Source organism: Pleurodeles waltl, chromosome 4_2 (genome assembly GCF_031143425.1).
Source record: "Pleurodeles waltl isolate 20211129_DDA chromosome 4_2, aPleWal1.hap1.20221129, whole genome shotgun sequence".
NCBI classification, from domain to species: domain Eukaryota; kingdom Metazoa; phylum Chordata; class Amphibia; order Caudata; family Salamandridae; genus Pleurodeles; species Pleurodeles waltl.
The window spans coordinates 981,596,058-981,623,705 of record NC_090443.1 but is presented as its reverse complement, the minus strand read 5'-3'; the positions used below and the strand labels follow the sequence as shown (position 1 = coordinate 981,623,705).

At 50.0% G+C, this 27,648-nt stretch overlaps 1 protein-coding gene across 2 annotated transcripts in view; it reads right to left on the bottom strand.

The window, feature by feature from the left end:
* The window catches only part of EIF2B3 (eukaryotic translation initiation factor 2B subunit gamma), a 295,364-nt gene that overhangs the window by 16,039 nt on the left and 251,677 nt on the right, over nucleotides 1–27,648 (bottom strand). For both annotated transcript variants that reach the window (XM_069232821.1, XM_069232822.1), the window contains exon 11: nucleotides 16,080–16,183. In XM_069232821.1, the coding sequence (XP_069088922.1) occupies nucleotides 16,080–16,183 (104 nt within the window). The remainder of the gene's footprint in view (nucleotides 1–16,079; nucleotides 16,184–27,648) is intronic.

Sequence of the window (27,648 nt, the reverse complement as noted above, 5' to 3'; positions counted from 1 at the left end):
GGTGGTACTGGAGGGCCCGTGCAGGTGGTACTGGAGGGCCCGTGCAGGTGGTACTGGAGGGCCCGTGCAGGTGGTACTGGAGGGCCCGTGCAGGTGGTACTGGAGGGCCCCGTGCAGGTGGTACTGGAGGGCCCCGTGCAGGTGGTACTGGAGGGCCCCGTGCAGGTGGTACTGGAGGGCCCCGTGGAGGTGGTACTGGAGGGCCCCGTGCAAGTAGTACTGGAGGGCTCCGTGCAGGTGGTGCTTGAGGGCCTGGTGTAGGTGGTATTGGAGGGCCCCGTGCAGGTGGTACTGGAGGGCCCCGTGCAAGTGGTACTGGAGGGCCCCGTGCAGGTGGTACTGGAGGGCCCGGTGCAGGTGGTACTGGAGGGCCTGGTGCAAGTAGTACTGGAGGGCCCGGTGCAGGTGGTGCTTGAGGGCCTGGTGCAGGTGGTGCTTGAGGGCCCGGTGCAGGTGGTATTGGAGGGCCCGGTGCAGGTGGTACTGGAGGGCCAGGTGCAGGTGGTACTGGAGGGCCCGGTGCAAGTGGTACTGGAGGGCCCGGTGCAAGTAGTACTGGAGGGCCCGGTGCAGGTGGTTCTGGAGGGGCCAGTGCAGGTGGTACTGGTGGGCCCCGTGCACGTAGTACTGGAGGGCTCCGTGCAGGTAGTACTGGAGGGCCCGGTGCAGGTGGTGCTTGAGGGCCCGGTGCAGGTGGTACTGGAGGGGCCAGTGCAGGTGGTACTGGAGGGCCCCGTGCAAGTGGTACTAGAGGGTCCGGTGCAGGTGGTGCTTGAGGGCCCGGTGCAGGTGGTACTGGAGGGGCCAGTGCAGGTGGTACTGGAGGGGCCAGTGCAGGTGGTACTGGAGGGCCCGGTGCAAGTAGTACTGGAGGGCCCGGTGCAGGTGGTGCTTGAGGGCCTGGTGTAGGTGGTGCTTGAGGGCCTGGTGCAGGTGGTGCTTGAGGGCCTGGTGTAGGTAGTGCTTGAGGGCCCGGTGCAGGTGGTATTGGAGGGCCCTGTGCAGGTGGTACTGGAGGGCCCGGTGCAAGTAGTACTGAAGGGCCCAGTGCAAGTAGTACTGGAGGGCCCCGTGCAGGTGGTGCTTGAGGGCCTGGTGTAGGTGGTGCTTGAGGGCCCGGTGCAGGTGGTATTGGAGGGCCCGGTGCAGGTGGTACTGGAGGGCCTGGTGCAAGTAGTACTGGAGGGCCCGGTGAAAGTAGTACTGGAGGGCCTGGTGCAAGTAGTACTGGAGGGCCCGGTGCAAGTAGTACTGGAGGGCCCCGTGCAGGTGGTGCTTGAGGGCCTGGTGTAGGTGGTGCTTAAGGGCCTGGTGCAGGTGGTGCTTAAGGGCCCGGTGCAGGTGGTATTGGAGGGCCCAGTGCAGGTGGTACTGGAGGGCCCGTGCAGGTGGTACTGGAGGGCCCGTGCAGGTGGTACTGGAGGGCCCGTGCAGGTGGTACTGGAGGGCCCGTGCAGGTGGTACTGGAGGGCCCCGTGCAGGTGGTACTGGAGGGCCCCGTGCAGGTGGTACTGGAGGGCCCCGTGCAGGTGGTACTGGAGGGCCCCGTGCAGGTGGTACTGGAGGGCCCCGTGGAGGTGGTACTGGAGGGCCCCGTGGAGGTGGTACTGGAGGGCCCCGTGCAAGTAGTACTGGAGGGCTCCGTGCAGGTGGTGCTTGAGGGCCTGGTGTAGGTGGTATTGGAGGGCCCCGTGCAGGTGGTACTGGAGGGCCCCGTGCAAGTGGTACTGGAGGGCCCCGTGCAGGTGGTACTGGAGGGCCCGGTGCAGGTGGTACTGGAGGGCCTGGTGCAAGTAGTACTGGAGGGCCCGGTGCAGGTGGTGCTTGAGGGCCTGGTGCAGGTGGTGCTTGAGGGCCCGGTGCAGGTGGTATTGGAGGGCCCGGTGCAGGTGGTACTGGAGGGCCAGGTGCAGGTGGTACTGGAGGGCCCGGTGCAAGTGGTACTGGAGGGCCCGGTGCAAGTAGTACTGGAGGGCCCGGTGCAGGTGGTTCTGGAGGGGCCAGTGCAGGTGGTACTGGTGGGCCCCGTGCACGTGGTACTGGAGGGCTCCGTGCAGGTAGTACTGGAGGGCCTGGTGCAGGTGGTGCTTGAGGGCCCGGTGCAGGTGGTGCTTGAGGGCCCGGTGCAGGTGGTACTGGAGGGGCCAGTGCAGGTGGTACTGGAGGGCCCCGTGCAAGTAGTACTGGAGGGCCCGGTGCAGGTGGTGCTTGAGGGCCCGGTGCAGGTGGTACTGGAGGGGCCAGTGCAGGTGGTACTGGAGGGGCCAGTGCAGGTGGTACTGGAGGGCCCGGTGCAAGTAGTACTGGAGGGCCCGGTGCAGGTGGTGCTGGAGGGCCCGGTGCAGGTGGTGCTTGAGGGCCTGGTGTAGGTGGTGCTTGAGGGCCCGGTGCAGGTGGTATTGGAGGGCCCCGTGCAGGTGGTACTGGAGGGCCCCGTGCAGGTGGTACTGGAGGGCCCCGTGCAGGTGGTACTGGAGGGCCCGGTGCAAGTAGTACTGAAGGGCCCGGTGCAAGTAGTACTGGAGGGCCCCGTGCAGGTGGTGCTTGAGGGCCTGGTGTAGGTGGTGCTTGAGGGCCCGGTGCAGGTGGTATTGGAGGGCCCGGTGCAGGTGGTACTGGAGGGCCCGGTGCAGGTGGTACTGGAGGGCCCGGTGCAAGTAGTACTGGAGGGCCCAGTGAAAGTAGTACTGGAGGGCCTGGTGCAAGTAGTACTGGAGGGCCCGGTGCAAGTAGTACTGGAGGGCCCCGTGCAGGTGGTGCTTGAGGGCCTGGTGCAGGTGGTGCTTAAGGGCCCGGTGCAGGTGGTACTGGAGGGCCCGGTGCAGGTGGTACTGGAGGGCCCGGTGCAGGTGGTACTGGAGGGCCCCGTGCAGGTGGTACTGGAGGGCCCCGTGCAGGTGGTACTGGAGGGCCCGGTGCAGGTGGTACTGGAGGGCCCGGTGCAGGTGGTACTGGAGGGCCCGGTGCAAGTAGTACTGGAGGGCCCGGTGAAAGTAGTACTGGAGGGCCTGGTGCAAGTAGTACTGGAGGGCCCGGTGCAAGTAGTACTGGAGGGCCCCGTGCAGGTGGTGCTTGAGGGCCTGGTGTAGGTGGTGCTTAAGGGCCTGGTGCAGGTGGTGCTTGAGGGCCCGGTGCAGGTGGTGCTTGAGGGCCCGGTGCAGGTGGTACTGGAGGGCCCGGTGCAGGTGGTACTGGAGGGCCCCGTGCAGGTGGTACTGGAGGGCCCCGTGCAGGTGGTACTGGAGGGCCCGGTGCAGGTGGTACTGGAGGGCCCGGTGCAGGTGGTACTGGAGGGCCCGGTGCAGGTGGTACTGGAGGGCCCGGTGCAAGTAGTACTGGAGGGCCCGGTGCAGGTGGCACTGGAGGGGCCAGTGCAGGTGGGCCCCGTGCACGTGGTACTGGAGGGCTCCGTGCAGGTAGTACTTGAGGGCCCAGTGCAGGTACACCCTTGGAGACCCTCGGGGGCTTGCTTTGGGGAGCCTCGGCTGCAGCACAGGAGCAGCAGAGAGCGCCCGTCACCTCCCCCCGCGCCCCGCCTCCCTGTCCCCGGGCCGCTTGTCATCGCTTCATCTAAATGCACAAGTGCCCTCCAGAGAGTGGGGGAAGCGAACCACTGTGGGGCCTGGGACCGAGACCCACCACGAAGAATCGGCCCTCGGGGCTGCAGCAAACAGGCAGTTTACTTACTCAATTACGCAGACTGTTTTATAAACCCTGTAAAATAAAACAGAAAACAGTCCCTGGCAAAGTATCACTGCTCTATTGTGCCGGCCATGAAAGCGCCTGCTGTGCCCCCGGGCTCCTTGGAAGAGGGGTGAAGCGACAGAGAAAGGAGAAAAGAGAAGGAAACCAAGAGAGAAAGGAAAAAAAGAAAAAGAAATAAATAATTAAGCGAGGGAAGCAAGAAGCAAAGAAAGAACACAAGGCCGACAATCAAGGTAAAAGGGAACAAAAGATTGAAGAAACAACGTAAAATGAGAAACAAAAAAGGAACAACAAAAATAAAGAGACAAAGAACGCAAGGAAAATGAAAAAACAAGGATTATTAATAAACTGAAAAATGGCAAAAAATTCAAGCCAAATAAGATATAATGACAGTAGAAAATCAGACGAGAGAGTGAAAGGATACTGAGAACTAATACCGAGAGGAAGAACAACAAAAGAAAATAAAAAGAAAGGGAAATGAGTCTGGAACTTGGGATGCAGCCCCGGCATTGGCACTTGATATAGAAGCGCACGTCTCTTCATCGGATGTATATGCATTGTATATATGTGTAACGCGCGCCGGGTGTACGGAACTCGCGCTGTAATAATCAAATCTCTGTCTAAAGAACTCTGATGCTCACGCAGAGTACAGTGCTCATGAACAAGAAGAAACCATGTTTGAAGCAGGTGGATGGGGAGTCGCCGCCCCCTCCCTCCTCGCCCCCGATAAAGACTATGTACATCACGGTATTGTATTACATAGCGCTCGTGGGGCGCCGAAGCGCTTACTTGCAGGGCAGCACACTACACCGTGTAGGGTGTGTGGTTGGGGGTACCGTACCCTAGGTTTGATCGGATGTATTCGTATCTGTCCTCCAGCGCCCTGTCAAGAGCGCCGCGGGCCCTGACACAAGCGAGGACACTGGGCTTCTGGTTGAAGTAAGCGCCTCGCACCTGGGCACCGGTGTCACTGCACCTCTACACCCCCTGCCGGGCGCCTGAGTGAAATCTCGCCGTTGATCTCAGGCCACCGATGGCCTTCTCCTCTGCCCTAGCGCCGGAAACCAAAGCGACCTCCTGTGATACTTTCTGATAAAGATGCACGAGGACTTGCATTTTGCCACTTTACGGATTCGCACTGAACCTTTCCTTGCTGTTGAGGATGTACATCTACGTCCTAAAACCGGACAGCGCTCTGACGCGCATTTGTGTGGTTGTTTTATGCTACTTAAAAACTACATAAAACAAAATTAAGCGTTACAAGTTAAGAACTTCTTCTCAAACACAGTAGACAGAATGGAAGGATTTCCACTGAAAAGGAGAAAAAAGAAGACCTTTTGAATATTCCCGCCATGAGACTGGATCTAGAAACTTTGAGCAGTGGTCTGGCACACAAGCAAGTGGTGTTGTGCGGCCTGGGCTATGGAATGTTTGGGAGGCTTTCTGGATCGGTGGTATGTTAGTCTAGACGTCAGTACTGATAACCACCAATGCAGCCACAGACTGGGTGAAATTTCTGGTGAAACTGTCTTACTGGGGCATGTAGTGACAGTGGCCCCAAGGCTACTGGAGCTGAGGCCCTGCTATCCTTAAAACATTCCCGGGCCGAGAGGCAGAAGCCATCAAAGGGCATGTTCATCAAGGATGCCGGACATCCCAGAGAAGCCTGAGGACCTCATCCATGCATTCCATCTGAGCGCCCTCTGCCTGGCCTAAGCAGCCCGTGGGGGCGAGCCCACAGTGGCTGACAACTTTTGCCACATTGCAGCTGTCTTGGATGATTTGACTCAAGATGGGCAGATATTGGGGACTGCTGGGAAGATTTATGTGACATTTTGTAATGTGTCATTGGCAAGCAGCCATGCGCTTTACAAATCACAAATGAAAAAAGATCCCAAAGTGCGAAGGAGGAGTGACCCAGGAGGCAAATGGCATTTACAGAGCGCAGGGCAAGGCTGGTGGAAAACGTGATGAGCTTAGAGTCGAGATCAGGTGGGGGGAGCTAACTTTAGGGTTAGCCTAGCTAGTGGACACCTTCACCACCAAGCTCTCAAGATGCTGAGTCAAAAATTCCAGGTGTCACATGCGGGACAATAGCCACAAACTATTTTCCTATTAACTTGTGCCTCGGAGCATGGCTTTGCCTAATGCATCCAAACGAGGGTCTGTTAGGGCCGAATTAAAGGGCAACAGAGTTTCTGTGTGTCTGACCCGGTTGAAGAACCTCTGTCAGCACACTAGTTTTTATGCCTTTGTTAGCAACTGGCGGCCAAGGACTTCCGCTGCCCTGCACATAACCACAGTGAAGGAGGCACTTTCTTTTGCAGCAGGGCCAGGGGGCAAAACCAAACCAGTCTCTGGGGAGGTGTCCAGGCCGCCGCCATCTTGTCACTCTTCATACTACTGTCCTCTATGTATTGAGGAACAAACTCATTCCCATCATTAAAAGCATAATTGTCTGAGTCCTTGACAAAGGTATTATGGAGTACTTGTGCTCTTCCGTGAGGCAGGCCCAAAGTGTCCGAGTGCGATGGACTGCCTGAAAGGCGGAAGTCCTCTGGAATCAGGGAGCAGCTTTGGTGCAGGCCAGTTTGGTTCAGCATCAGAGATCACGATGGGCTGTGCTTCTTTCTACGGCGCCAGCGGCACTGTTGGTAATGCAGGAGGGACCAGCGCAGGTCGTGAGGCCAGGACCAAAACTGCCACCGAAGCCAGTCTGGAACCATGAAACAGTTTAGGAGGTTCCACATGGCGCTGAGGGCCAACCTGAGGCCCTCGCAGATCCTTGGGGCCCAAAGGCACTTCAGAAGGAGCAAGTAAAGTGGCAAAAAGGCACAGCCCGGCTTCACTGAAAGTCGCAGTCTCTTTTAGAACTGTAGACGGACCCAGGACTTTGGGTTGTATCAAGGGTAAATCTGGAATCAGCTCAGGTGGAGAAGAAAACTGGCACAGAGACAAAGCGATAAATTGACCCCCTTGTGCCTTCTCTAGAGTCAGAGAGGAAGGGACTGAGTCCGATGGGCTTCTTGGTTTCCTTATTGAACTTATCCGATGACTTCGGCAATGACAAAGATTTGCTTTGGGAACAGGAACCTCCTTTTGACGACGACTAGACCTGGTTTTGAGTTTCACAGGGTTTGGCTGCACAGCTTTGCCTCGCAGTCCCGCATGGCCTTCGGATTCATTTGGCTGGAGCAGTCGCATGCTCAAAGGTGTGTCTGACCCCAAGCACGGAAGGCATACCTCATGAGGATGTCACAGGCATACCTCATGAGGATGTCACAGGCATACCTCCCGAGGATGTCACAGGCATACCTCAAGAGGATGTCACAGGCATACCTCATGAGGATGTCACAGGCATACCTCATGAGGATGTCACAGGCATACCTCCCGAGGATGTCACAGGCATACCTCAAGAGGATGTCACAGGCATACCTCAAGAGGATGTCACAGGCATACCTCATGAGGATGTCACAGGCATACCTCATGAGGATGTCACAGGCATACCTCATGAGGATGTCACAGGCATACCTCCCGAGGATGTCACAGGCATACCTCATGAGGAGGATGTCACAGGCATACCTCATGAGGATGTCACAGGCATACCTCCCGAGGATGTCACAGGCATACCTCATGGGGATGTCACAGGCATACCTCATGGGGATGTCACAGGCATACCTCATGGGGATGTCACAGGCATACCTCATGGGGATGTCACAGGCATACCTCATGAGGATGTCACAGGCATACCTCATGAGGAGGATGTCACAGGCATACCTCATGAGGATGTCACAGGCACAGGCATACCTCATGAGGATGTCACAGGCATACCTCATGAGGAGGATGTCACAGGCATACCTCATGAGGATGTCACAGGCATACCTCCCGAGGATGTCACAGGCATCTGTTTGCATAAGTCCCTACAAAGTTTGAATCCTGTGGGAGGTGACGTTTCCCCTTGCACACTGGATAAAAGCGTTATTTGGAAGGAAAAGAGTGTGTAGTCCGAGGCACAGGATATCCCCTGATTGACGTCTGAGGGGGCAGAACGAAAGGGGCTCATGTCAGTGAGCAAGGGTGGTACTTGATGCGGCTCCGCTCATCGTTTCCGGAGCAGAACAATGTCAGCACGGAGCCGCAAAACGCCACCTACCGGTGAGTACCTTTGAGTACCTGTGAGTACCTGTGAGTACCGCTCGAAGAGCTTTCAGAACCAGTCCGACGCCTGCCGAATGTTCAAAAGGCGGAGGCTCTGGTGTTAGCGGTGTACCAGAATGAGGCACTTCAACCAAAAAAGATTTTCCAGGGACAATTGACCTACTTGAACATTGGCTGTGGCATTTAAATATGAATTTTACCATGAGACTTGTGTATTCTCTTTCTCTATTTGTTAAAATATTGTTTTTATACTATGCTATTACAAATGCATATCTCCTACTGGTGTGTGGTCTCGGCATGGGTAGTGAACCTCATACTTTGCTTTGAAATGGGCCATTCTTTATCTCGGCATGCCCTCGCTGATGGCGTGGACTCTTCGACAAATGAAGAAAGGTCGAATACTTTGGAAACAGTGATTTAAAAAGGAAACCGTCACCTGGGCAGCACCCCCTTTTGTCTGTCCCATATCTCATTGACTGGAACACTTGAAGCTGTCTGGAAACTATGAAACTGTGAACTGGTTAGACTTACCCAGATAAAAAACTAAGTACCTGTAACAGATCAACAGAATGAAGGGCTCCTACAGGTGAAAAAGAAACAGCAAATTTGATAGTGGGATTCAAGTGGGCCTCAGATATTGCATCAGAAAGAAAAGTCAGATGGATCTGAGTGCCAATATTACACCCTTAAAGACTGGAAAGGTCTATCTGTTGCTCACTCTTCTGGTTGACATCACAGTCAGAAGAGGAGGTACTTTGCAAAACAGATACCTCAGTTCACAACTGTGCACAGCTCTAAAAGTAGCTCCCATCAATTTATCAAGCACTGGCAAAGCCAATAGGCCTCGCCTATGTGAGAGCTATTGGCTTTGGCAATGTGTTTAAGCCATTATGTACACCCGTGTGGCTGCTGTTCAGCATGGCTACAAGCTAGTGGAGTGGGATGGGGTAAATTCAGGTACAGTGGAATGGGGTAGATTGGCATAGAGTGAAGTTGGGGTAGAATGGAGTGGGGTATGTTGGAGTAGATTGCAGTGTGGTTTGGGCAGATTAGCGAAGTAGACTCGAGTGGGGAAGATTGGACTGGGTATATTGGGATGGAGTGGGGTAGACTGGAGTGGTGTAGATTGGAGTAGATTAGAGTGGGGTGGATAGAAATAGGGTAGACTTGGTATTTTGGGGAAGGGTGGGCTGGATGGGGGTAGATTAGAGAGGGGTGGAGTAGACTGGAATGGAGTCAGGTAGACTGGATTGGAGTGGGGTAGACTGGAGTTGGGTAGAATGGGTGGATTATAGTATGGTACAATTAAATCGAGTGAGGGTAAATTGGGGTAGTTTGGAGTGGGGTAGATGGGAAGACTGGAGTGGGGTAGATTGAGGGAGTGGGGTAGATTGGAGGGGCGTGGTGTAGACTGGGATGGGTGGGGTAGAGTGGGGTGGAGTGGGGTACAGTGCGGGTAGATTGATTGCAGTGGAGTAGATAGGGGTAAATTGGACTGGGGTAGATTGGAGTGGCGAGGACATCACTGCGGTAGACGGGTGAATTGGAGTAGACTGGAGTGGGACAGATCAGGGTGGGGTGGGATATATTTGGGCAAAATGGAGTGGAGTGGGGTAGAATGGAGTAGAGTGGTGTAGTTGAGAGTGGAGAGGATTGGAGTGGGGTAAATTAGGGTGACATGGGATAGAGTAGAGTGGGGTAGATTGGAGTGGGATAAATTGGGTGGATTATGGTAGGGGAGATTGCAGTAAAGTGGGGTAGATTGGAGTGAGATAAATAGGAGTTGGGTAGTTTAAAGAAGGGGTACATTGGGGCAGATTGGAATGAAGTTGGATAGCGTCGTGTGGGGCAGATTGGGATGGGGTAGGGTAGACTGGAGTGGGGTAGACAGGGTTAGAGTGAGGGAGACTGGAGTGTAGTAGATTGGGGTAGATCGGATTGGAGTAGGCTGGAGTGGGGCGGGCTGGATGGGGTCGATTGGAGTAGGGTAATTTGGGGTGGGGCAGAGTGGGATGGAGTGGGGTAGATTGGGATGGAGTAGGTTAGACTGGACTGGAGTGGGTGAATTTGGGTGTCATGTGGTGGAGTGGAATGGGGTGGATTGGAATGGAGTGCTGTGGAATGGGGTAGAATGCAGTGTGGTAGATTGGGTGGATTGGAGTGGGGTATTTTGGGATAGGATAGATTGGAGTAGAGTCGAGATTGGAGTGAGATAGACTGGGGAAGAATGGAGTGGGGTAGATTTGAGTGGAGTGTAATGGGAAGATTAGGGTGAAAGTGGTGGATTAGAGTAGGGTAGATCAGAATGGAATGAGGTAGAATAGAGTGGTGTAGATTGAAGAGGGATAATTGGCATGGGATAGTTTGGAGTGGGGCAGACTGGAGTGGGGTGGGGTAGATTGGTATCAGGTAGACAGGAGTAAGGTAGATAAGGTTAGATTTGGAAAGACTGGGGTTGGGTGGATTTGGGTAGATTGGAATGGAGTGGGGTTGATTGGACTGGAGTCGGGTAGTACGGAGGGGAATGGAGTTGGGTAGACTGGATTTGGTAGATCAATTTTGGGTAGAACTCTGTTTTGATCGTATTCATATATGTTTCCACCACACTTCAGAATTACAAAAAAAAATGTGCCTTCATTGTTTAGTAATTCTGATATATTCTGAAACATAAGCACAGTTCATTTTTTTTGTTGTGAGCTAGGAAAAAAAATAACTACACCCTCTCTTCTTAAATGGATACTCTGCAGAATTGTCACAAGTTCTCTTCCTTCAAAATCGGAGAAGGAAAAATAAACACCAACCTCCCTGGATATCTGACGTCTGTCTTTGAATGCACAGCCAATGTGAAAAGATAAGAACAAGATTTAAAAGCCTATTTACAGAAAACAGTAAACACAAGGGACCACCTTGAACTGGTCAGCCTAAAGCAAATAAAGCCAGCCAATATAAAGCCAGAAAATGTGAGTTACAAAGCCAAAGGCAGTCAACTGCCTAAATGCATTCCTAGGTCAACTTTCTGGAAGTCCCCAAGATGTATTTAGCAAACCAGACAGCTGCGCTGACTGGCAGGCTGCAACCTAAAAAATAGTAGGTTGATGACAAAGTAGGGACCGGTTCTATTACCAAAGAGATCTTTCTATTTAAATCCTTCAAATAAACAATGGTTAACAGATGCCCGAAAAAGTCAGCTTGAGAAGCTTATTTCTTGCCTCAAAGTTGTAAAGGAATGAAGATGAGCGTGAACCTAAGGGAGGCTTCCCAATAACATTAGAGGAAGGGTCAGAAGCTCGAGTGCAGCACAGGGCTCCCTGTGCCAGACAACAAAAGGGAAACAGGAGAAGATGAAGCTTTGGGCAGGAGCATGTCTGGCCTAGTGGTGTAACGCAAAATGATGCCCCCCCCCCCCATGTATTGTGAAGAGGGTCCCTTGGTCTCTCATATCTCACAGATATTCATTGGTCATGGGCTCAATGGGGCCCCAGTGAAGAGTTGAGGGGGTCCATGAAGGGTGGGGGCCTCCTGCACCACAGGAGTTGCAGGGACTTGTGTTACGCCTCTGGTCTGGTCAGCTTGCCCAGCATTCACTTGTAGGATGCAATGCCCACTGATGAAACTGCAAAGGGCTCATGGATGAAAGATACAACAGTCAGGCTGCCATCAAGTCCTCCTAGAATCACTGCTCTCCCTGGACACTTATGCAAGTCCTTCACATGTCCCATCTATGCAGAACAGTGCAAACAACACTTCATTTTGGTGAACTGTATTGATTAGTGCGATCTGTTGAATTGTAATGTACTAAGTAGGCGTGCCCCTTCCTCAGCAGCAGAGAACTGAGCTCAGCTGAATGATTTCTGTCCCCCCTGCAGCCCAATGAAGTGTGCCCCTTGAATTTTGAATAATATATTCCCTCGTGCAACTTGTCAAACTGTACTATACTTATTGATTGGAGCCCCTGGACAAGAGTGAACTGCGTTCCCTGAACGATCAACTATGTCCATCTCACAAAACTTTCCAGACATTGGTCTAAGCTGGACACTTCTAGCTAGAAAAGCGCTTTACGTGATTCAGTCCCAGATCTCACTGGGGATGCTGTTGCTGTCTATTTGGCCTTGGACTGGATCGAGGTGACTTATTCCTAGAAGCGTGTGGAGGTTCTCCAAGACAAGAGTCCGAGCTAAATGGTTTTCCTTAGAAATTGGGGTGCTTAAACAGGACTGTAAATGACTTGAAAGCAAATGGAGACTATTATAATGATGACAAGAAGCCTGAATACAAAAGGCTTTAAAAATATATAAGCATGCAATTCTTAAAGCAAGACTGGAGGACTCTGCAGGAAGGATTAAGCAGTCCCTGCACCCTTTTAAGGAGATTTATGCAATCGTTAACTCCTTTCTGAAGCCTAAAACTTTAGGAGCGAGTCCCTCTCCTACTAAGGAGCATTGTGAGCAGTTCGCCAACTTCCTTCTCAGGAAAGTAAGTCTCATATATAACTGCCTGGCAGGAAATCTGGCTCCACTTTCCAGCGTCAAAGAGCCCAGGCCAGCTAAGAAGGCCTTAATAGGCCTTCTACGTGTCCCCCAGTGAATAATGACACTATCAGGGCATTAGCAAAAACAGTTAAGTCTGGTTCTCTGCTGGGTCCTGCTTCTATAGATGTACTATTGAAGGGAGGAGAAAAAAAGTCATTTCTGCTTTGACGATCATCTTTAACAACTTCCTGAAAACTGGACTAGTTCCCGACCCTTGGAAACATGTGGTCATTAGTCCGCTGCTGAAAAAGTCCACTTTGGCCCTGGATCAGATTGAGAACTAGAGACCAATATCATTGCTCCCAAGCATCAGTAAGATCATAGAAAAAGTGGTATGTGGCCACAACCTCCTGCACCATGGTGATAGATAATAATCCGTCACTGTGGGACCACGTCCGCTGGCCTGCATGTCTGGGCAACTGCCCTGCCCCCAAATTGGAAGTAAAGTGTTTGGGAGTATTAATGGGTAAAGACCTCGCCATGGCTGCCCAGGCAAACAGAGTGACTGGGTCTTGTTTTGGTCTATTAAGAGCCCTTAGAAAGATGATTAAATGGCTCCCAATAGATACTTGGACAGTAGTTGTTCAAGGTCTTATACTTCCACGCTTAGACTAAGGCAGTTCTCTCTATTTAGACAGCCCTCCCTATGTGACTTAGAAGCTGCAAGTTATTCAAAATGCTGCTGCCTGCATACTGCTGGGCCAGTCAAAAACACAGTTTGCACTCGGCCCTGGCAAGTCTTCATTGGCTGCCAGTGAGTAAATACATTTTAAGCCCTATGCATTACACACAAGGTAAAACATGCACATGGCCCACACATCCTAAGTCATCTTGTCACACCTTACAATAACGCGAGAGCTAACATCTAACAATCGATCTCTCCTGGTCACTCCCAGGATTAAAAGAGCAAGAGGCAGAGGCTGACCATTTGGTTATATAGCTCTGGAATGCTCTGCCTAGTCACCAAGAAATGTAACATTGAACATTAGGTTGGTCCAATTCCTGGAAAAATTCCTGTCCCTAACCGCCCCCCTTGCTCCAGGGACACACTCAACTCCCCACAATTCACCTAATTGCCCATCACATTCACACCACCCTTTCCACATAATTTCTGCCCATATCCGTCAATCAACTCTATATGCTGCTATCAATCTCATCTCCTCCTCGACTAACACACGCCAACAGAAAATTACTTTTTACACCAAGAAATGTTCTGCCACACAGTCTTGTTCCACTGATGTAACACTGTCCACATAGCCCTACGAAAAGTTCAACATGCTTTAAATCCCTAAATCAATTCTCAGCTATTATAGCCTTGGGTTAATTAACTAACCAGAGTCCAATCATGTTTGGGGGCAGGTGACTGAAAGTAGATTTAGATGTAACTGGAAATGTTTATAGAAAGTAAGTCGTGTTTGGTCTATATTTTGGAAGCTAATATTTCTAAGTTTATGCATATGCAGTGTTTCCCTTTGATACCTCTCTTACGAACAAACATGCCTCCTTTACACAACCAGCTATCAGGAAACAAACTCTTTATCACCAAATATCCTACCTCCATATAAGCTCGCTACGGACCTCTTGCTCCCTCATCCACAGAATATATTGTTGGTCCAGTCCTGGCACCCGTGGAAATACACACTTCCGAATTTTCCTCTCCCCGCAGAGATATTGGGCCATGTCTGAATCCCTTGACAAAGATGTTGGGCTCTCTTTTACCCAGCTCATCTCCATACAATTCCCTAACCCAACACCTCACTCTACCTCCACTCACTACTGCTGCAGATATTTAGACCATATCTTCATGCCTTCTTCACTGACTTAATCTCCTCTTACCGATTACCCAATTCTAATCCCGATGGACACAGACTCACACTCTGGTCACCCCAACAACCCAGGCTCCTATACCCAAACCTAAGCAGACACCCATCTTAATCCCAGTCTGCCAAGAGAAGAGCCATCATGACCTCTATCTACTTCTGGGCTCCAGTCCACACAACTCCCTTGAGAACACCCTTTAGCCAATCTTCAACTCTCACTGCATCTCTGCTCTTTCAGTCCACCTCCCCTTCTTGTATTACTCCAACCATCTGCTCCTTCAAGCAGTAAATAAAATACAGTTACAAAGATGGACAAAATCCAGGAGCCCCAAAGACCTTGACATCACAAAGCAAACTCTTAATGCCTTCACAACAGCTCCTGACATAGCAACATCAGTCTGCCACTTATGACCCCAGACTCCTATCAGCCACCCCCATCAGCTTTTAACTTCCTTCTCACACCAAATGCCATGATAACATACACTAGCATCTCTGCTAGTGAATCCACTGCCTTCATCTCAAAGACATTATTCGAAACAGCTACTTTCGCTCTCCTAATTTTCCCACAGAGTGCATCAACATCCTTAAGCTTGGTAACTCTTCCCGTGCTCCATCTGACCCTATCACGGTCCTTGACTTCCAGGTTCCAATCCTGCGCCTCCATCTTTCTCTGGTACACTCGAGCAGAAATTCAAATCTGCAGTTGACATAGATGATCGGCTCACAAAGCCAAAGGCCAACCTCCTCCTCTGCATGCAACTACTGGCCTGTCTCCTGGTTACCTTTCTTTTCTTAACACTTCAATGCGTAGAACTCTTTTGGTTTTCTCAGTATCGCACTTAACCCACCCAACAATCATGTTTTTCGTTCTATGCACACTAGTGAAGCTGCTCTGTAACATAATTTAATTTGATCTCCTTATCATTACTTACATTCTTGATCCCCAAAAACTGGCTTTCTATCTAAAACTCAAACTACTCTTTGTTACTCTCCCTGTTTTGGGGGGAGGAGTCAGGCAGCTGGGATGCCCTGAAGGTGGGGCAGTTCTGCTGGGATCTCAACTATGGAGTGAGGACATTCCAGAGTCTGGGTCTCCAGACCCCGAGATAAGTGCTGTTCTAACCGACAAGCCAGAAGCTGGACAAGGCGATGGAGAAGAATGGAGAACCAAAAGAAGATGGAAAAGTAAAGCAGTTTAGGTTATATGAAAATGTACAGACACACAGGTTAGAGTGAAAAGTAACGCAGTATAGATTAGATTGTACAGAGTAGCTTGAAAGGTACAATTGTACAGAGCAGCTTGAAAGGTACAATTGTACAGAGCAGCTTGAAAGGTACAATTGTATAGAGTAGCTTGAAAGGTACAATTGTATAGAGTAGGTTGAAAGGTACAGTTGTACAGAGCAGATTGAAAGATAAACAGTACGAAGCAGAATCAAAGGTGCAGCAGTATAAAGTAGGTTGAAAGGTACAGTTGTGCAGAGTACATCACCAGAGGCGACTGCTGGCCTCTCACAGGGTAAGCTCAGAGGCAGGCAGCAAGGGCTTCTCACCACAAATGTTTCAATCTTTAATTTGCAAATTCAGTCGGTTGCGGCCTAAGGGGCTGTGCCCTTCTTGTGTTTGTGCCCAGTTGTAATCATGCCTCACAGTTTTTGAGTGTGAGTGAATGACGGTGTTACACGTGGTCAGATGGCTGGAAGAAGGCTGGAGGTGCCAGGCTCCCTCTCTGGTCACAATGGCTGAAGGGTGGCTTGGAGTAGTCTGAAAGATGGATCAGCATCATTCTTTGAGGGGATAGAGACACATGAATGGAGAAATGAACATTTACCATAGTGCAGCTGAAGCAGGGTGTACCAGTACTTACACTTCCCATCAATGTGGATCCCGCTTCCGATTAAACAGTCCCTGATATCTGCTCCTCTTTCTATTACAGCGCTGCTGCAGATGACGCTTCCTTGAAGACTGCACCTGTGTTGGGACAGAAAGGGGAAAATAGCTGGTTTAATATGCAATATGTGACTGGGAACCAAAAATGTAGAAGTCTGCGATACGCATACAGGCAGCACCTAAAGAGCTGCCAAACAGGGGCACATACACAAAGAAAGACAACTTTCCACAGTCAGAGTGCACAGTAACACAAATGTCACACTTCACGGTTAAACAGTGGCAACTACTTCACAGCCATATCGGTATGTTACACAGTTATACGTGTCCACAGCTACACCACTCTCAAGTCATGCACCTCAATCCTCGCAGCAATACAGCTAAACCACCCAACTACACCATTCCACGCTCACAGAAGTACATCCCTCCACCATCACCACTGCCCTACAGATCAGTCCACTGCACCAGTCCACAGTCACACCGCTACAACTCGTCACAGTCATAAGGATACGCCCACACTACCTCCCTGGTGCGGGTCACGACCAGTGGCCGACACCAGGGAGGGGGTTAATAAATCCTCGGGTGCGTCGTACCTGAGGATTTATTTATTTATGATTTTGTCCCTGGGAGACACGGAAGCTCTTCCGTGTCTCCCCCCGCCCCTTTGTGACGTCAGTGCGCCACGAGGCGCGCTGACGTTACAATGTTGATTTCCCCATTGGAGCAGGAAGCAGCCTTGCGGCCGCTTCCTGCTCCGATGGGGAAAACGGCCACAAACGGCCTTCCCCACGTTCGGGAAGGCCTCGTAAGAAAGGGGAGAGTCTCCCCTTTCTTACGAGGCCTTCTGAAAGTGTTTCCTGGCCCGGCCAGGAAACACCACTAGACGCCAGGGATTTCACTTGGGGGGGGGGGGTCGTCCCCTTCGGAAAACGGGCCGCCCCCCCCCCACCCCCCCCGGGTCATTTAAAAAAAAAAAAAAGTTAGGTGCCCCCTGGGTGGGGCGCGATCGTGCCCCCCCCCAGGGGCTAAAAATTATTTTTTTTTAAAACAAAAAGAAAATAAATGGACAGGGGGTAGCCCGTGGGCAGGGCGACCCCCTGCGGGGGCAATATTTTTTTTTAGTTGTTGTAGGGTTTCCCTGGGGGCCATTTTGGCCCCCAGTGAAACCCTACAACAACTAAAAAATATATATATATATATATCTATATAGATATATCTACGTAGATATATCTATCTACATGGATATATCTATAGATAGATCTAAAGATATATGTATATATATATATAGCTCTATCTATAGATATATCTATGTAGATAGATATATATATAGAGATAGATCTATATATATATATAGAGAGAGATAGATCTATATATATATATATATATATATATATCACTTTTGTCAATACGTGTGTGGGTTCCCTGGGGGCTGCGATCGGCCCCCAGGAAAACCAGACCCACATATAAAAGTGATATATATATATATCTATATATAGATTTGCCACCAGTTGTCTTGCAATTGCAGCTTGCGTCTTCAAAGCAATGCACATACTTCAACTGACGCTTTTCAACAGTAGCTTTTAGGCAGCAATAAAAAAAAGTCAAGTAAGTATTGTGATTATGTTTCTGCAACAAAAGGGTCAGACTTGTCTAGTGGCAGTTTTAGTGCCATAAAGAAGCGCAGAAGGTTTATATGCCTACTGCAAAGAGCAAATCTGTATTTTATGTAAATAGCTGAGTACATTAGTAAAGTCAGCCATTACCTGCGTTATAATACAAATGAAATGTATGTGCGGGGTGGAGGGCGGCTATGGAGAGATGAAGGGCACTTTTGCTGGGTGGTAATGAGGGAATCCGAGGAGGAGGGAGTGGGAGCACCAATAATGATTGTTGGACTGGGCGCAGGAGGTGCTAAAAGACTGTGACGAATGGTATGTGACAAGGTGTTTTTTGAGTGTCTTGAAAGAACGTGCTCATTGAGGGAAGAAGCGCAGGTAAGGTGGCCTCTACTGTTGCACGTATCTCACACACACCATCGATTTTGTGACTGTCTACGTAGGCTAGTGTTTTAGAGCAACAGTTTAGCCAATAGCAGAGATGGCATCTTGATGGATGACTGCTGCCGTCACTCGGGTTATATAGGACAGCTCTGACATAGGATCAGAGACTGAGACATCAGATATTGAGACAGCATCTGAGGGATAGGACAATGGCGCAGACTCTGGGAATGATTTTTCAGTCGGGGGAGTCCCATTCGATAACTCCTCTTCCAGTACATTATGAGGGAGGTGATGAGGACAGTCCTGCTGTCCCTTCGCAAGCAGTCTGTGCAACTGGGTAATAGTGGGTTAGCCCAACCCAGAGAGAAGGTGAATGCGGCGGCAACCAGAGAGAGAGAGAGAGTGCTCTCTTGGGAGCTCCCCAATTTAGTTCAGCCCCAAATTCCACCGCCTGAATCGTATTGTGGAGACATCAAAATGATCTATCGCAAAACAAACTGGTTTTGTAAGGCAGGCACCTGTCTTTTTGGTCCTGGGTTCGGCAGCCATATAGAGAAACACACTAAACCCAAACATTTCTGGAAACTAGACATTCGGGGGAGTCAACAGAGGTGTGACTTGTGAGGATTCCCCAAAGTTTTCTTACCCAGAATACCCTGCAAAGCTGAAATGTTGAATAAAAACTCTATTTTTTCTCGCATTTCTGTCACACAAACTACAGGAATATGCTGCGATCCACAAAATTACTACCACCCAGTGATTCCTCACGTGTCCTGATAAAAACACTACCCCACTTGAGTGCCTACACCTACTGCCTGCGTCAGGAATGCATCACCCCAGGGTCAACAGCTGCCTCATGTAAGGACCAACATTGACCGTTGTGTGAACTATTCCTGTCGCGGGCACCAGGCCTACCCACACAAGTGAGGTACCATTTTTATCGGGAGACTTGGGGGAATGCTGGGTGGAAGGAAATTTGAGGCTCCTCTTAGATTCCAGAACTTTCTGTCACCGAAATGAGAGGAAAAAGTGTTTTTTTAGCTAGATTTTGATGTTTGCAAAGGATTCTGGGTAACAGAACCTGGTCAGAGCCCCACAAGTCACCCCATCTTGGATTCCCCTGGGTTTCTAGTTTTCAAAAATGCGCTGATTTGCTAGGTTTCCCCAGGTGCCAGCTGAGCTAGAGGCCAAAATCCACAGGTAGGCACTGTTTTCTTTGAAAAAATGTGATGTGTCCACGTTGTGTTTTGGGGCATTTCCTGTTGCGGGCGCTAGGCCTACCCACACAAGTGAGGTATCATTTTTATCGGGAGACTTGGGGGAACATAGAATAGCAAAACAAGTGTTATTGCCCCTTATCTTTCTCTACATTTTTTCCTTCCAAATATAAGAGAGTGTGTAAAAAAGACGTCTATTTGAGAAATGCCCTGCAATTCACATGCTAGTATGGGCACCCCGGAATTCAGAGATGTGCAAATAACCACTGCTCCTCAAAACCTTATCTTGAGCCCATTTTGGAAATGCAAAGGTTTTCTTGATACCTATTTTTCACTCTTCATATTTCAGCAAATGAATTGCTGTATACCCAGTATAGAATGAAAACCAACTGAAGGGTGCAGCTCATTTATTGGCTCTGGGTACCTAGGGTTCTTGATGAACCTACAAGCCCTTTATATCCCCGCAACCAGAAGAGTCCAGCAGACATAACGGTATATAGCCATCAGCCACACAACTATACCACGCCACAGTCACATCCAGCATTGGTTTCACACCCATTCCTGTCACTAACTGGAAGGAGGCTGAAAGCACCAAAAATAGTAAAAATGGGGTATGTCCCAGTAAAATGCCAAATTTGTGTTGAAAAATGTGGTTTTCTGATTCAAGTCTGCCCGTTCCTGAAAGGTGGGAAGATGGTGATTTTAGCACCAGAAACCCTTTGTTGATGCCATTTTCAGGGAAAAAAACAGAAGCCTTCTTCGGCAGCCCTTTTTTCCCTTTTTTTTTGAAAAAACGAAATTTTTACTGTATTTTGGCTAATTTCTTGGTCTCCTCCAGGGGAAACCACAAACTCTGGGTACCATTAGAATCCCTAGGATGTTGGAAAAAAAGGACGCAAATTTGGCGTGGATAGATTATGTGGACAAAAAGTTATGAAGGCCTAAGCGCGAACTACCCCAAATAGCCAAAAAAGGGCTCAGCACTGGGGGGGTGAAACGGCCCAGCAGCTAAGGGGTTAAGGCTTCCAACTTTAAGTATAAGTGGTTGTAGACACTATATGATATCTACACTGTAGTGGCTAAAAACACATGTGCTGTTTGTAAAACAAAAAAAAAACATTTTAAATCTCCACATTAAAAATGCTCTTTCTTTTAAAAGCTTCAAATCCTTCCTCAAGAACTTGAACCCTTCCGTCGAATTTCACTTTCCTACAGTACCTTCCTCAACTGGCCCCTGTTACCCCTTGTGTTATACACCTTGTTTCCAATGCTCTTTGTGGGAATACACATTTAGTATGAGGGCATCTGGCATAATTACATACCTTTGTATGCTCTCTATGCTGTGTGAAACAGCCTCCCCCCAGCAATTCACAATCATCTCCTTCATGCAATGAACCTGCTTTGTTATCCTACCCTTTCAACCCTTCTTCCTCTCTTGAACAAATCTCTACTTCCAGGAGCTATGCCTATCCAATGCTTATCCATTTTACTCTAGGCCCGAGGCGCTCACCTGCCGCTGGAACATGGCCTCACACTCTTGATAAGAGGTGTAGGGCTGGGTGTGTGTTTGGGGGGGGGGGTCCAACTCTTAATCTAGGCTCTCTCCTGCCACTGAGACAAGGCCTTGCTTTCTTGATAGTAGGAGAAGTAACGTGTTTGGGGTTGTCCTTTAACTCTAGGTCCTATGGTGCACGTGCTGCTGCAGCATGGCCTCACTCTCGACATACAAGGGGCAGTAAGGTGTGATGTGGTCCCCTCTAAATTCTAGGCCCTAAGGGCACATGTGGTGCGGAGATATGGCCTCGCTCTCTGGTTTCAAGGGGCAGCCAGGTGTATGGGGGTCCTTTCTAACTATAGGTCCTAGGCTGTCATCTGGAAATGAGGCATGACCTCGTTCAATTGAAACAGAGAGAAGGTGGGGTGCTGGCATTTCTCCAACTCTATGTCCTAACTAATCACATATGCATTGTGCTCTTGATGCAGCAGGAAGTCGGGCGCCCCCTCTAACTCTTTGTTCCCGTATGTCACTGTAGATGGTGCGTGGGCTCATTCTTGTGGTACAAGGGGCAGTAAGGTGTGCTGGGGGTCCCTCTATTTTTTGTCTCAGGCCAACACCTCTGGCTGGTGCACAGGCTTGTTCTCTTGTTAGAATGGGCAGTAAAATGTGTTGAAGGTCTCTAATTCTTTATTCTGGTCTGTCACCTGTATCTAGGGCATGAGCTTGTACTCTCGTTACAAGGGGCAGTAAGATGTGCTGGGGTCCCCCTCTAACTCTTGTCCCGGAATGTCACCTGGAAAGGGGCAATAAGGTGTGCTGGCATCCCCTCTAACTCTTGTCCTGGGCGGTCACCTGCAGCTGGAGCACTGGCTCGCTCTCTTGATACAAGGGGCTGATTGTTTCATTATCCCCTGATACGGACTCCACCTCTGTAAGGTTAAATAGCTGTTTAGAGAAAGTCTCCAGCTGGATGGCAGCCAGCTGCTTGAAACTTAACAGAGACAAAACAGAGGTTATGATAGTGGGTAACAACCCCTCACCACGGAACTCAATCAGCTGGTCTTCATTCCTAGGGGAGTGTCCGTCCCCAGAATTAGAAATGGAAAGTCCTGGCTTTATGATGGACAGTCAGCTTACCATGTCATTCAAAGTACAAAGGATGGCTGCCAGATGCTTTAGTCTGCTGCGAGCTCTGAGAAAAACCCTGAAGTGGCTGCCGGTAGCTGTACGAAGAATCCGGGGTTTGGTTCTCTCCCATCTTGATTATGGTAATTCTCTGTACTTGAGAAGTCCACAGTGCGTTACTGCAAGGTTGCAAGTCATCCAGAATGCAGCCGCACGACTTCTGATGGATGTCCCTAAAGTGCGGTCAGAATGCCCAGCGCTTAAAGCTTTGCACCGGCTTCCGATCAACTTCAGAATACAGTTTAAGGCTCTGTGCTTTGTGTACCAGGCCATATATAATTTGGGTCCACATATTTTACAACAGTTAATCACCCCCTATCAATCTAACAGAGATCTCAAGTCCAACGCTCTCGACCTCTTAGTTAATCCTCATTTAGATTCTTGGGTCCAAAAATCTGGAGTTCTCTACCAAAGGACTTGAGAAAAGAGAAGAACTATATGAGTTTTAGGAAGAAATTAAAAACGTTTTTTTCTTCTCCAAGTATGTGGTGTAGCTGGCTGTGTTTTTTTTTTAATCTGATAGTGATAGTAGAGCTGGGAAGCCCTTTGGGTAGCCACGCCCTTTATAAAATAAATAAATAAATAAATAAATAGAAATAGGGAGCCAGAGCTATCCATCTGTGAGCCTATATGTATCAGGGAGCCAGAGCTAACCATCTCTTAGCCTATCAGGGAGCCAGAGCTATCCATCTCTTAGCGTATGTGCATGAGGGAGCCAGAGCTAACCATCTATTAGCCTATCAGGGTGCCAGAGCTATCCATCTGTGAGCCTATATGTATCAGGGAGCCAGAGCTGTCCATCTGTGAGCCTATGTGCATCAGGGAGCCAGAGCTAACCATCTCTTAGCCTATCAGGGAGCCAGAGCTATCCATCTCTTAGCCTATGTGCATGAGGGAGCCAGAGCTAACCATCTATTAGCCTATCAGGGTACCAGAGCTATCCATCTGTGAGCCTATATGTATCAGGGAGCCAGAGCTGTCCATCTGTGAGCCTATGTGCATCAGGGAGCCAGAGCTAACCATCTATTCGCCTATCGTTATCAGGGAGACAGAGCTGTCCATCTGTGAGCCTATGTGCATCAGGGAGCCAGAGCTATCCATCTGTGAGCCTATATGTATCAGGGAGCCAGAGCTGTCCATCTGTGAGCCTATGTGCATCAGGGAGCCAGAGCTAACCATCTATTCGCCTATCGTTATCAGGGAGACAGAGCAAAAATACATCCATCTGTTAGCCAGGGCTGCGCCTTGGGCTGATGATGGTCTTGGGTGGTATTGGCCCAAGGCAGACCGAACTGACTCTCATTACACCAGGCCCATTAACCTTAGGCCTCTCGATGGCATTACTTGTGACCCACCGCCCTGGGCCACACTGGGACGTGTGACCTGTGACCTCAGGTGAAAGGCCACCGCGTCCTGACCCACACCCGGGTCCGAGGGTTCCGCCCACCACTGAACCAACTGTACAGGCCTCTGCCGTGGCACATGTTTACACCTCTAATTGTTGCCAGTCTTTGAGGCTGCTGACAGCCAGCCACCGACTCTTAAGGGCAACACCATGAGACTGGCGCCCAGGCCATGGGCAGCATAAATGGGTAGAAAGCCGGCAAATATTCACAAAAAGGAAAAATGTCACTAGATCAAGGTTCCGAATAATTGCAGATCTTCCTGAAATTAATCTGGTGGCTGAAAACACTTCAAGATGTAGAACACAAATACATGCGTTGGACTCCCCCCCCCCCCCCCCCCAAAAAAAAAAAAAAAACACACGGAAGAAAATGCCTCGTACTCTTGGCTCTGGTTCGAACTTACCACAGAAACTTAAAACGATACATAGATCACCACCACAAGGTGCCCTACTCTGGACACCACACACCGTGCTATCATTCTGTGGCGTGCAGGGAGAGCAGGTGACGGCTACCTGCACCCACGGGGGCATCCAGGGTGATAGTGGGGGCACCGGGTCTAGTTCCGAAACCTGAAGGTCAGAGTGCGCATTAGACCCAAGTGTCTGATGTTATAGCGGCGAGAGAGGAGGCAGGGCGAGAAATGAATAACAGAGTCAAAGGAGAGGGTGGAGGCCGGAAACAAAAGCAAGGCTGTAAATCTAAGAACCTTCTGAGTTACAGGGTGCCACGATGGCACCCGAACCCTTCACACAGCCAGGTGAAGAGACAGTATCGGAAGGTGAGCCGCAAGGTTAGCTGGAAACCCCTGCAGAGTTGGTCTGCAATTCGTGTGGGCACTGCACTGCCACAGACCACTGAGGGTTTTCCAACTTCTCAAGACACAGGAGGCGACCTCAGCGAGATTTGTTTCTTGTGTTGTGGAAGGCAACACTGTCACACCCAAAGCCCCTTCACAACTGTACAAAACTGCCGTGATGGGAAATGCTACCTGCATGGCTCTGGAGGGCGTGCCCCTGCCTGGCTCTGGAGGGCGTGCCCCTGCCTTCAGCTCCCAATGTCAAGTTTCTAGTTTTAATAGCTTGTCTCAGCACACACAACAATCACTCATGTGCACTGAGGACTTCCTGCAAGACAAAATGCAATCCAAAGCTAGGCTCTGTGGTGCGGGGGGCGGGGGTCGTGGAAGGGGGACACCATTGGCACAGTATGAGTTGTAGTTAAGTGGAGAAGCCTCTTGTGCCTTTGGTCTCTCCTGTTAGACTAAGACTATGTCTGCACCATTCTGGGATAAACACAAACAAATTAGGGAATTAGGGTTTGAAACAAATCAGAGTTGGACTTACATTTTTTATAGGTATGAGACTACCAGCCAGTGTGTAAAATTCTCTAACAGAATCTAGGGTCCCACCGCAGTGGGTACAGAGAAAGTCGTCCGTGCTTCAAGGTTGGGATTGCTGACTGCCAACTCCTTTTTATCAAGTTTAGGAAGAGGAACCTGGAAAGTCAGCCACCCGCCATGACGTGCTGCCATGGGCCTGCGTGGAGGGAGGAAGCTGAGGGGGGCTCTGGGGGTGCCCTTGCATGAAGAAGATACTTCCTAGAAGAGGAGGCCTGCAAGAAGCTGAGGTGGAAGGAGAAGAATGCAACCTGCTGCAATCCAGAGAAGGATTTGCAATGCCAGTCCGAGTGATGAAGCCTTGAGACCCTCTGGACCCTTTTGGCATACTCAACACCTGTGATAGCTTGGAACAACCACAGATCGCAATTATAACCCACAGTCTCTGCGGAACCAGAGGGAGCGCTCATGACTGCATTGCACCTGAACTACTATGACCACACTTCGGCAGCTGTATGAGCTGAAGTTAAAACACCTAAAAGGGTGGCACTGCACAGAGATCACATACTGCAATCAGCAGTTTAACTGACCCCTCTGCTGCATCAACGCTGCAACTTGGGGTGGAGAATTCATTTGTTGGGGAGATAGGTTGGTGTTTGGCCTTAGAGAAGAACCACATGCAAATATCCATCTCACTGAGTGCCACCAGCAGACCACAGATTTCCTTACCCCAGGCACCTGCACATAAGAAGCAAAGCTGAAGATATCAGCACATTGGCCAGGCCGGAGTCAGTGCCACTGTTCCATGTGGCCTGGGTAGGACTGCACATGACTGGAGAATGCGCCGTCCCCGCTCTCAGGTTGCACAGGTGGGATGGCCTGCTACAGGCGGATTAACCAGCGTACCACTGCAGTGTCAACCTTTTAAATGCACTTCTCCTGTCTTAGCTTAACTTTAAGCTGCTACTGCCATGTTTTCTTGCCTATGCTAATATAGCCTTCAGGATGTGCCCCCATCTTTGATGGCGAAGCACGTTGCATCCAGGCACTTGAGATGTGAAGTCAGTTAGCTTGCTGAGCTGAAAAAAGTTTACATTTTTGTTAGTCGTTAAGGCAATTATCTAATTTGCATCAGCTCAGCTAAGCCACCTGCTTGTATTCTTGGTGAGAATTTGGTAATGTGATCAATACCTGAAACCCATGTCCTCTAGAGTTTAATTTTGAGTCATGCGTGTGTTTAGGGAGTTTGCCTCCACCACTGATTTGAAGGGATGCCTTCATTGGTTGACTGTGGATTTTTTGTCAATAAATATTTTTAGACTCAGCAAGTGTGCAGTGAAGTTTTCCAGACTTTGAACTCTGGAATCCTAATATGTGCTGCCAAGATCCTAGCCATAACTACCTCTGAAGAGGGAGTCAGTGGGAACCCAGAGGGATATCAAGCAGTGGCGGGCGGCAGTTTTGGGAGGAGGTCGGGCAGCACACTTGCACTCATTCTTTCATACGCACATCCATTAACACTCATCAACATTCAAACATGCACGCACTAAACATTAATTTAAGAAGAGATATCTCTCTCTCTTTCCCCCTTCCTCTTCCTCCAGGAGGGTTGGGACTGCTTCCTTCTCTCGCTGGCTGACCTGAGGTCAGCCAATGAGGGGAGGCGGCAGCAGTCCCAACTTCGTCATAGAGTGGGTTGGGGTCAGTGAGACTTCTGACCCCACCCCACTCTGTGATGAGGTGTCACTGATTGAAACTCGCCCTGGGCGCTTCAGGGTTTTAACCTGAAGCGCCCAGGTCGAAGTCAATGGGTGACGCTTCCCTCGTCACCCGGGGGAGGGCCTCGAGACACCTTTGCTCAGCACAGGAAGTCACGCCAACAGGAGCTGTGACCTCTTCAGCCCAGCAAAGTTCAGCTCAAGCAGCCAGGAGTCTGTGCAAATCACGGATGTCTGCTCCTGGCTGCCTGACCTGAACATGAAGAGTGTCTGTCAGGCTGACCTTTGTTCAGCCTGCCATACACTCTTCATGAGGGACAAAAGGTGAGGGGCATGGCCCTAAAGGACGGGCCGCGCCTGATATCAAGAGAACTATAATTCACCCTTTTCCTCGGACAGCAATATGTGCCTGTCGGGACGGGTATGTCCCCTGTATGGTATACAGACGTGTTCCCATGCCCTGAGTGCTTAACCACATGTATGTCTGTTATCCTGACTTTTATTTTGCCCTCACATCTTGCTACTCTACGAGAGTTCGCAGAGGCCTGGGCCAGTTCCCAACAGTGTAAGGTCCTGACCTGGAGCAGCACACCAAGCATGCCTTTGTTACGGACAAGACGACGACTCTCCCTGTCCTAGGAAAAGAGCATAAGGCTGCAGTGCCAGCACAGAGTTTTGTTAGAGGGTTGGCTGATAGCATGACGGGACCATTTTATCTGCAGCACTGGGAGGGAGGACTATTGGCCCCAGTTGTGTAAAGTTCCATTCTCCTGTGCATACCTAGAACCTTGACATGGCATCTTATTTGTATGTCAAGTGGTGCACCTATGTAGTGTGTGTAACACATGGGTTGAGATAGACTGTGTGTGTGAGGGAACCTGAGTAATAAGGCTGGTAAGATCCATTTTGGATGCCTCTGGCCCGGCCCTGGGTGTGGACTGTTCACCCAGCCTGCATTCCTGTGGCTGGAGTGAGGCGATCCAGACACTGAAGTGAGGAGGGTGGAGACATGGCTACTTTTAAAAATTCCATGAAAACTTTGTTAGTAAGGGGCTGCAGCTAGGTTCTTTTTCAGCACTGCCATTTAGTTGAGGGTAGGGGTGAGAGGTCGGACTGCAGTTTCTGTTGTGACACGAGGACATTTATAGGTCAAGCCGGTCGCCTGTCCCTGATTACCCCTTGAGCTGCG